Below are 10,456 nucleotides of genomic sequence, written 5' to 3'. Positions count from 1 at the left end.
AGATGTCAGGCACTTCATGTTAGTCACAAACTGTAATCAGTTAGAGGAGAATGTGGAAGTAATTCTAGACAATCAGAAGAAGGATAGTGCTAGACTCTGATTATAAAAATGGCCACTTTACACTCTGCATTCCCTGTAGTCTAGAACACAGACAGATCTCACACTCATTAATTCAGATCCCATAATTAGCCCTGGATGATGGCTATGTATGGCCTCAAGGTGTCAGATAGTATTTTCTGGAAAAGAGAGTATAAGACCTATTAGAGTATGAGAGGTTGTTGCATGTGATTTTCCTACTGCCTATGTCGGTTGGCCAGTTATACTGCAGGATCTCATGACAGTCCTCAGCCCAGCTGACCCAGGGAATCTACTGCTGGGTCTACTTTAGACAGGTGAATATAATATGGACCTAATTGCAGGTAGGAGGAAAGCAGGACTGAAAATCCCGGAGATGGTGTTTTTTTGTACATAATTCACCCATGTTGACCGTAGCCAGTTTTTCTGTAGGCCATATGAGGATGCATTAAGAAACAGAAAGTAGAAATATGTTTATTGGGACTTAGTAAGAAGTTTATATGTGTTAATAAAGACGCTTGAAATGCTGACTTGGTTTTACCCTGGTATAAGGGCCAAAAGGGCTCCATGCCATTGGTTTCTTTCTTTTTTTAACCTGGGGCATTCTTACTCTGCATGGATTATACTGACCTTGAAACTTTGGGCATGCCTGCATAGAAACAGTGAAGCCAACATTGGAACCAATGGGAAACTCTCCATTCATCATATCCCATTTCTTGTAAATCTTTTATACTATATGTTTGCTTGTTCAATAGTAAAGCATAGTAAACACAATCTTTTTTTTATCACAGTCTTGAACTGAGTCTCAATTATCATTTTAACTAACTTTCAAAAACATGATTTTTTTAATGGTCTTGCTTAGTATAGCTTTAAATTTTAAATTACCCTGCACTTATCATATAAATTGGAATTGCTTACAACATACCAGTTCATCTCGGTTCATTGCAGCTGGAGATAGCCAATTCTTTGATACCTGCTTTTAGCAGTGGTAGTTAGGCCCCCATATGGAGTAGAATGTGAAGACTTACCCTGGTGCCACATGAAAGAAAGGAACATAACAGGATTTGGAAAGAGGTAGATTGAACTATTCATCTGTTGTTGGGTTGAGGGCTGCATAGGGCCTCTCACTTTCTTATTCACTTATGGTGGTTGCCCTCTGGGGTCATTCTATGACAAGAGGATTAGCATCTTATATAAATACACTTGAGACGCTGTTCATTATGCTCTTTAGCTATGTACTGAAAGTCTTCCAAGTGTTTAATGATTTCAGCTGAAATATGGAAATTAATCAGAATTGAATCTAGTATTGCAGTGGAAAGGAGATTTAGTGCATGGGAGTGGAGTCTGAGTTCTATCCAAGCATTTCTCTGAGAGCTTAAATATTTTCTCTTGATTTTTTCCAGTGGTGGCCTTGCCTTAAGAATCAAGATTCTGCCCTCATGTAACTGTGGACAGCTCTTGAAGGGTATTGGTTTTATCACTAAAGGACTGGATATCCAGAATCTGAAGAGGCTCTAGTCTAAAACCAACGCTTGAAACAGGATCATTCAGTATAGTGAACTAAAGAACTATTTCTTTGGTGTTGTCTCCAGAGGTGAGCTTGCAAATTGGAACTTTAAGATTGTTAATAATTTAAGATACAAGTATTTTATCTGTAAAGAAAGAATGGCTGCTCTAATGGTACGTGGTTTTGTCCAAATATGGAACAAGAAGACTGGGATGTCTAAGTCAAAAGAAGCCTTCATTGAAACAGTGGAAGGAAAGAAGAAAGTTAAATTGGTAGTCTATTTCCATATTGGAGAATGTAAAACCTTTCAGCTAAGTAATAATATTAAAAATATGATCTTTAGATCCTATGGAAAAAAACAAAATCACTTGCATTTAACTTTCCAAAATAATAACTTCTTGTTTATTGAAAAATTATCCTCCAGAGATGCTGAAAATTTGAAGATGTTCTTGGAAAGAATCCATCAGAATAATCTTCAAACACGCATAAGACCTGACAATGAGAAGAGTGTCTTTGCCAGCACCACAATACAGAAGTCAGTCAACAAAACTTCATTCAACAAAATGTATAGGAAGTCAAGTAGTCGATCTCTTGAGAAAGGAAAAAGAAATGGAACACCTGATCTTAAGGAGATGCCTCTGTTTACATCAACGTCATCAACATTTATCTATAAGGAGTTACTAAAAAATGGATATGGGAAGAGGAAAAGGGTGCTATCAACTGATTCAGAGATGATTAAGAATTTCCTGAAAGAGATTATCTCTCTAAGAAAGAAGATATCCAAGACAAATCCCTTCAGGTATATAAGCCACAGTGAGAAGAAAGAATTGAGGTTAAAAGTGTTAAAACAGAATAAGAAATTCAAAGTTGGATCTTCACTCAAGATCCGTTCTACTGGAAACCCTTACCTAGATGGCGCTAATCTTCTCCAGAGACTGTCTGAGAAATTGTATTTGGCATTTCTGTCAGAACGAAACTTTGGTGAGGATGACCCAGAGTGGGATAAATTCAAGATGACCTTTCACTTGTACCCAGAGAAACTATGGCAGGGTCTCCCCAATTTGGGAAATACCTGTTATATGAATGCAGTTTTGCAGTCCATATTTTCAATTCCATCGTTTGCTGATGATTTTCTCAGCCAGGGTTTCCCATGGGGTAAAATTCCCCTTGATGCACTTAGCATGTTCTTGGTACAGCTCTTTGTCTTGAAAGATATTTATAACATAAAAGTCAAGGAGAAGTTACTTGTGAGTATTAAAAAAGCCATTTCAGCAGTTGCAGAAATATTCTCTGACAACAGACAGAATGATGCTCATGAGTTTTTAGGTCACTGTTTAGATCAGATGAAAGAAAACATGCGAAAATTCAACACAATTTGGGAGACTAAAAGTGAATCTAAGGAAAGAAATTCACCTCAACAGGTTTCTGCTGGCAGTGCTGCCACCAAAGTGGTCATTTGTCCTATCACCACTAATTTTGAGTTCGAGTTGCTGCGCTCTATTACTTGTAAAGCCTGTGGGCAGGTTGTTCTTAAGACAGAAGTGAGTAATTATCTTTCCATCAGCCTTCCCCAAGGAGTGAAAACACCTCCCTCGTCTATTCAGTCTAGTTTTGATCTTTTCTTTGAAGCAGAAGAGCTTGAGTATGAATGTGAGAAGTGTTTGCACAGGGATTCTGTTGCGGTGCACAAATTCAGTAGGCTACCGAGGGTCCTTATTGTTCATCTGAAACGCTATAGCTTTAATGAGTTTTGGTCCTTCAGGAAAGATGATCAAGAAGTCGTTATTTCCAAATATTTAAAGCTATCTTCCCACTGCGATGAAAGTACCAAACCACCATGTCCCTTAAGCAACAATGCACATATTAGGGATTTCCAACTCTTAAAAATCTTTCAGGAGATGAATTCTAAAACCATCAGCTCATCAACACGGTCAAAAAAGCTGAGCTCAAAATCCAAGGCTTCCTTGCCTCCACACATTGGATCAGACAAAGAGTGTAAACCTCAAAAATGCCACATTCGTCATAAAGGTTCGAGTGGAGAATGCCTGGGAAAATATTCTGACCTAAATATAATAGAGTCCGCATTGATAAACTCAGGAGATGTAGCAATCATTGCAAAAGAGCTGTTAGCAGACTTATTGATGGATCTGGACGACGACTCCCATTCTCTGAAAGGTGAACCCACCAGCAGCCCAGACACATCTCAAGAAGTGCATAGAAATCCAAAACGAAAGAAATACAAGAGAACCAATATGTTTGTAGATTTTGAGGGTATCATCAAGACTACTGAAGATTTTTATAAAAATAAAAAACCCAGAAGTCTTTCAGAAAGATTTCACAAAGTGGCTGAACAGACCTACCAGTATGAAAAGATGAGAGTCTATGAACAAGCCCTTTGGACGGCACTGCTTCAAAGCCTTCCAAAGCCACTTGCCCAGAGGTACACAGAGAACCTCAGAAAAACTACAGAATTAAGTTTCCAGGGGACCAATGTGAATTCCCCACGTGCATTGGGTTCCAGAAAAACCCGTCGAAACAAAGATTGTTTAGATACGAAGGAGACAGGACCTGAAGCCAAGAAACCGAAAAGAAACGCCAAGATGGGAGATCGTAATGCCTATCGGCTCATTGGTGTTGTCAGCCATCTTGGGAAGACCCCAGATGGAGGCCATTATATCAGTGATACCTATGACTTTGAGAGGCAAGTCTGGTTCACTTACAACGATCTTCAGGTGTCAAATATCCAAGAGGAAGCAATGCAGGAGGCTAGGCTTCGCAGCGGGTACATGTTCTTTTACATGCACAACGAGATATTTGAAGAGCTGTTGGAAAGGAAGGATAAGTCTCAGCCTCAAAGCAAAGAGGCAAGGGAGACTCCTCAGGAGTAATAAGAAGAACAGAGTCCTGGTTGCACAGATCTGCTTGACTGCCTCTCTGGTTATCGCTTCCTCCATGGAAGGAAAGCTCTGAACTCCAGCCAAACATGAAGGGGCAGTTAGCATCCAGGACCAGAGTTCAAGCAGAAACACTTATGAGGAGATCTGTTTTCTAACTCTGGTACAGACACCTCAGTCACACAGTTCTGGCTGATAAACATTCATCTCTCCTCTTAGACTGGAACTGTACTTTCAATATTCCAATGTGGATTGTAAGCGCGGTCCTCAAACCAATAGCGTGAGGAGCATAGAGGAATTCGTGAGAAATGCAATTTCTTGATTCTACCGTGGACCCACTGGTTCCGAAACTCTGGTGAAGGGGTGGTGAGATGTAGATTCTGATGCTTGAGAAAGTTAGAGAACTTCTGCTGTAGTGTGTAGAGTATCTTGGTATATTTTGCTGTTTGTATTTGGTAAAGGGGTTTGATTGCAATTTTATATCTTATATTCATATATGCTTTTCCTTTGTAAACTTACTAAAATGAGAACACACACACACACACACACAAATTACTCTTTTGCTGATCATACTCAGCAATTTGATGGGAAAAAAATAGTTTCTGGAGTGCTGGAAAGACAGACAAATGAAAGAACCAGTTGCTGAGGTCCTGGCAATAAATACTAATGAAGCTTGTAATTTATGAATCCTCTTGGGCATATATCGATGAGACTGAATGCCGAATCAAGTCTCCAAATGGTTTGCTAAAGTCTTCCTTTTCCTCAATGCCTGAAGAGCTATATACCATCAAGCTTAAAGCTTGAGGATGGAGAAGTTGATTTGCCCTCAAGAAATTGAACGACTTTTCCAGTTTGTCTGCTAGCAAGCTGTTCTTGGTGATCTAAACCGCCGTGCCATTTTGGTCTTTTTCCGAGGGGCAGTTGCATTGACTGCCTCAAAGGAACATTGATTACCAGAACTTTATCTGAAGCCTTGAAGAATCTTCATTCAACATTACAAGATTAATACCAGATTTCTTGTGCTTACCTGTACCTTACAGTATGGTGGCTTTATTCCTTCAGTGAGTAAACCATACATGCTTTAATGTGTACTTGTATAATTTGAAAGTCTTGTTACTGATTTGATACAATGTCAAAAAAACTTGTGCCCGAATGTGATCTGCTTCTGGGTACAAGCCTCACGGATCCTGAAGTGGTCATATTCTGTTGAAGCTCTGTATAATTCAGGGATTTAGCAATTCTGATTTAAGCTCATGCCATCTCTGTAACCTAGCCTTTTGCTGTCTCTTGAGACAGTAAATCGGTAAGGCCTTGTACCTTTGTTATTAACAAATTACTTGTTCTAAGAGGCTTTCTCACATCACATAAAGGAATTGAGCTTTCAGTCGCACCTTTACCAACATGGGTATGTCCCCATTGTGTGTGAGGTGCAGTCCAAGTACAGCTGTGTAATCCGAGAGCTTGTTGGTGCTCTTAATCCTGGAGATCTTTAAAGAGGTGAACTGGAATTCACTGGTGTGGGGACGTCAGAGAATGGCCTCTAAGGGGAAAACCAGATTCCAAAGTTTGGGAAACAAAGTTGGTTCAGAACACAGTTATCTAGAAGGAGTTTTGAATAGGGGCTGAAAATTGCTGAGATGGATGGGTGGCAGTTTCCTAGACTGAACTAATCACTCCCATGAAGAAGGTGTCGCAGATACAATAATGGGAGGTTTGTTCAGCTTGGGTAGTACTTTAGCAGCTGGAGTGGGTGAAGGATAAGGGTAGAGTTAGATTTAAAGGAGGGGAGTGACAGTTTGTTTTCTCAATTTCTGGTTTTTGACTTCTTTGGAATAGTTAATGTCTCAGCCTAGTTACATAGGTATCAAAGTGGGAATTTTGGTAAGAGTGAAGGGAATTTTATTTTGTTTTGAAAGGAGAATGGAGATGCCAGTAGTTTTAAGATATAAAAAGTTTTTGGTGCAGAGTATAGAGTATTACACATTCTGAATATGCTGCTCGTCTGCGTGTTGCACTTCCAAATGCAGGGCGAATCAGTAGGTGAGGAAGATGGTCGGGGTGTCTGTGACAGGAGGGCTGTGTCCTCCTGGATGGATGGCTTAGGTGGAATCCATCACTGCCCTGTGAGAAGAAATCCTTAGTGCACACTGAGTGGTTGTATATGTTTTATCTGTTATAGTGTTGTTTCAAATAAAACATTAAAAATTCTTAAATGACTCAGTGGCTATTATTTATTATGTATTTTAATTGGTTCTCTAATTTACAGATCAGGTTTCTGGGTAATCCGTGGATATAAAAACTTTCTTTGACATGCAGTGTATTTTCTGTTGCTTCTATGAAAAAAATTGCCACAGACTGAATGGTTTAAAACAATGCAAATGTATTACCTTAGAGTTCTGGAGGTCAGGAGTCCAAGATGGGTATCACTGGGCTAAAATCAAGATGCTGGCAGGGCTACAATCCTTCCGGAGATTCTAAGGGGAGAGTCTTTTCCTGCCTTTCTCAGTTTCTAGAGACTGGCCACCCACATCCTTGGCTCATGGCTTCATTCCTCCACCTTCAAAGCCAGCAATGTCGGGCTGAGTCCTCACACTGCCATCTCTGGTTCTCCCTCTTCTGCGTTCCTCTTCCTTTTTGAAGAACCATAGTGAGACTGTGCCTAAATAATCCAGGATAGTCTCCCAGCTGATTACCAACCTTAATTCCCATTTGTCTTGTAACAGTATATTCACAGGTTCCAAGCAGTAGGATGTGGGTATCTTTGTGAGCCCCTTACTCTGCCTACCACACAGTAGTACAAGGTTATGGAAAACTATCACAACAACAACAAAAGCAGAATGACTCAGGACTCAGACTCTTGGGGAACGGTTTTGGTCACCTCGCTAGGCAAAGAATCCAAAGCATCTGAAGTTTTAACCAAGAATAAAGGAAAACTGTAGTTGCTAAGTGAAGAACTAAGACCTTGAGACCAGTTACAGAAACAAGGGCTCTAGTGGCTTTGCATATTTTCTCTGTGTTTATTATATGCCTGTGTATATTTGTGTATACTCAATATTTTCTTTATCCTTCCTATTTTTAATTTTATACACAACTTATTGGAAGTTAACTTTACAACTTAGTCTTTAAAGATAACAAGATATTCAATGGCTGCCTGACTGAATTTGAGGAATAATAATTTGAGGAGATCCCACAATGGATGCAATGACTTGAGACAGAGCCATCTAATTTGGGGGAACAGGGAAAACATAAAAGGATTGGTGTATCTATTAGGTAGAAATATGGAATTGTTTTGCTGCTGTAAGAGTTCAAATGTGTGTATGGGGAAGCTAAGTAACCAAAGAGATGGGCTGTGTCAGTTGGAGCCTCTCAGCTCCAAGTTCACCCTTCAGTATGTGCTCTGTGATAATGGACAGAATTCCTTTAGGTATTTCTCCTTCACAGGAAGCACAAGTTGAACTTTCTCAGTAGAGGGTATGGCACATACATGGTGAGTGGAAAGTGTTCTCTTGCCCTTTCGAGTTGTTGAGGTGGGTTAGCAGTGTGAGCTGTGATCGTGAGAAAACCTGGCAGTGCAGTCACCTGGCCATGGAAAGCCGTGGAACCAGAAGGCGTGACTCCTGAGACATCACAGTTCTGACTCGGCCCGGCCTGGAGATGACCTTCCGGCTGCTGTTTCCACCTGGACGCCGTGTGCCCTGACTCCCTTTGATCATGTGCTTTTCCCAGGTTTGTATTTCACAGCCTTCTAATGCCCAGCCCCTCCGACAGGAATCCACACACTCCAGGCTTCCTGCCACCCCAGCCCCCTCAGTCCCTCTGCATGACTGTGTACCAGGCTGTGGGCTACAGCTCTGCTTGTGCCCTGGAGGGTTAGCGGTGGAGACCCCACCCACTCTGTGCCCCAGCGTCCGCCCACTGGTTGCTTCCTGCTTGTGCAGTGACTGCAGACAGGACCGGCTCAGGCCAACCAGTCAACTCTCTGCCACCCGGTAGGAGCTAACCACATCTTCAGCAAGATCTCAACCCTAGCCCTGGAGATTGAGACCCCTTTCCAAATTTCTCTTTTCTTGGATACTCCCCCTCAATTCTAGGATGCAATATAGATTTTTCTTATATCCTATAGTTACTCTTATCATAGGTTAATATTAAACATCTCCTGTTTAAATAACTGTAGCTTTTCTCTCCTGATTGGACACAGACAGATACAGAGGCTGAACATGTGAGGTGTTCTAGATCTCACATTCCAATTAAATCCAGATATTGTAATGTGATATTCTTTGTTTTGATTTTATTTAGTGCTGCCTTTTAGTGTAAAGCAGGACAAAGAATACCGGCGGGAGAACCATAATATTCCAGTTGCTGGTGCAACCTCTGGCAAGAGATGGCAATCACTTCTTATTTTCATGCCTCATCTGCTCAGTGGATAACAAGAACCAGTAGATGCTTTTATGGGGTGATTGCAGCTCAGACTGGTTCACACATCTCAATGACAGGGACCTTGGGCCAGAACATCACTCTCTAGTGTCTACATTCATCCTCTATCAACCTGGTTATACTTCTGCTCCCTATGTGGACCCCACCCAGTAAAATATTTCAAAGCAGTCCTAGCAAAGTATGTTTCTGTAATCTAGAGTGGATTATTTCCCCCACTGAAAATTTCAGTGGCTGGCAAACAGTAGTGGGATCGTGACCTCCAGGTGTGACCTCTTCTATTTGGTGGCAAGGCATGAGTGCTACACGGAGGCTCACACACAGCACCGGGAGCTAGCTGGGCAGCAAAGCTGGGCAGCAACAGCACTGTGTGTGTGCCGGACAAGGCCTTCTCTGCCTGCAAGGTTGAGTTCCAGCCCCGATCCTGACAGCCAGCCCCCCCAAATCCCAGATTCTGTCACTGTCCTGAAACCCACCTGCATCAGAAATTAACTAGGTGCTCTGCTCCAAAAAAAGAAAAATCTGAAAGTTTCATATCTGAGGTTAACATTACCCAGTCTACTCTTTCAAATTTAATATGTTGTGTATGCACGTGTGTGTGTGCACATACATATTTGTTATACATATATATAATATATACATATATTTATTTATGTACATAGAGATTTGTTTTAGGGGATTGGCTAATGCAAGTTGGGGCTAGCAAGTCTGAATTCTGTATAGCAGGCCAGCTGATTGGAAACTCAGGCAGGAGTGTGGCAGGCTGGAAACTGGCAGTCTTAAGGCAGAATTTCTTCTTTGTAAAACCTCAGATTTGCTTTTAAGACCTTCAACTGATTGGATGAGGCCCACCCACACTTTCAAGGGTAATCTCTTTTACTTAAAGTCAACTGATTGTAGATTTTAGCAATGTCTTATAAGATACCTACACAGCAACACCTAGATTACTATTTGAGTAAATAACTGGGGACTATACCCCACCCGAGTTGATACATAAAACTAAACATCACATGTGTTATATAAGTCCACCAACTCAGTGTGCCTTCAGAAAAGCATAAGAAAAAAGAAACGCAGAAGAAAAAGTTTTGTTAACGCACACTATATACTTTGTGTTGTAATCCTAAATCATTCCAAGATAAGCAAAGGATTCTTAGGAAGAAAACTGCAATTGGGCACTATTAAGGCCCAAAATTATAAAACCCTGAAGTTGTTCCTTATGGTACTTAATAAAACTCTCAAGCAGCTATCTATTCAATTTCATTATTGCAAGAACTATCATTGTTTTAAATCGCTTTTGCAGCATAAAACTTACTGCAAAAAATTAGCAGATTTCCAAGAATGGAGTATTCTCATCTGACAGACACTCCTTTCCCTTCTCTAATTCTACTTCTGTAAGTCACCACCCCCTGATGGCTCTGTAAGGCACTTCTGCAGTTCTCTCTGCAATGGTAGCACCTATAACATTCACAACCAAGGTTCTCAGTGGAAACACATACTTCCTTTCTTTTTCTGCACATCACAAAATATCCTGCCACAGAAAAATGCAAGA

At 40.8% G+C, this 10,456-nt stretch overlaps 1 protein-coding gene across 1 annotated transcript; it reads left to right on the top strand.

The window, feature by feature from the left end:
- The first annotated feature begins 1,740 nt into the window (after nt 1-1,740).
- USP26 (ubiquitin specific peptidase 26) lies at nt 1,741-6,692 on the top strand. The gene has a single exon (XM_006215967.3). The coding sequence runs from the start codon at nt 1,741-1,743 to the stop codon at nt 4,468-4,470; it is 2,730 nt and encodes a 909-aa protein (XP_006216029.1). The 3' UTR covers nt 4,471-6,692.
- Nucleotides 6,693-10,456: the final 3,764 nt, after the last annotated feature.

The sequence above is a fragment of the Vicugna pacos genome, chromosome X (genome assembly GCF_048564905.1).
Source record: "Vicugna pacos chromosome X, VicPac4, whole genome shotgun sequence".
NCBI classification, from domain to species: domain Eukaryota; kingdom Metazoa; phylum Chordata; class Mammalia; order Artiodactyla; family Camelidae; genus Vicugna; species Vicugna pacos.
This window is presented reverse-complemented; position numbering and strand designations above follow the sequence as displayed.

Coding starts and splice junctions, on each gene's coding strand:
- USP26 (XM_006215967.3), top strand. CDS start 1,741: ATGGCTGCTCTAATGGTACGTGGTTTTGTCCAAATATGGAACAAGAAG.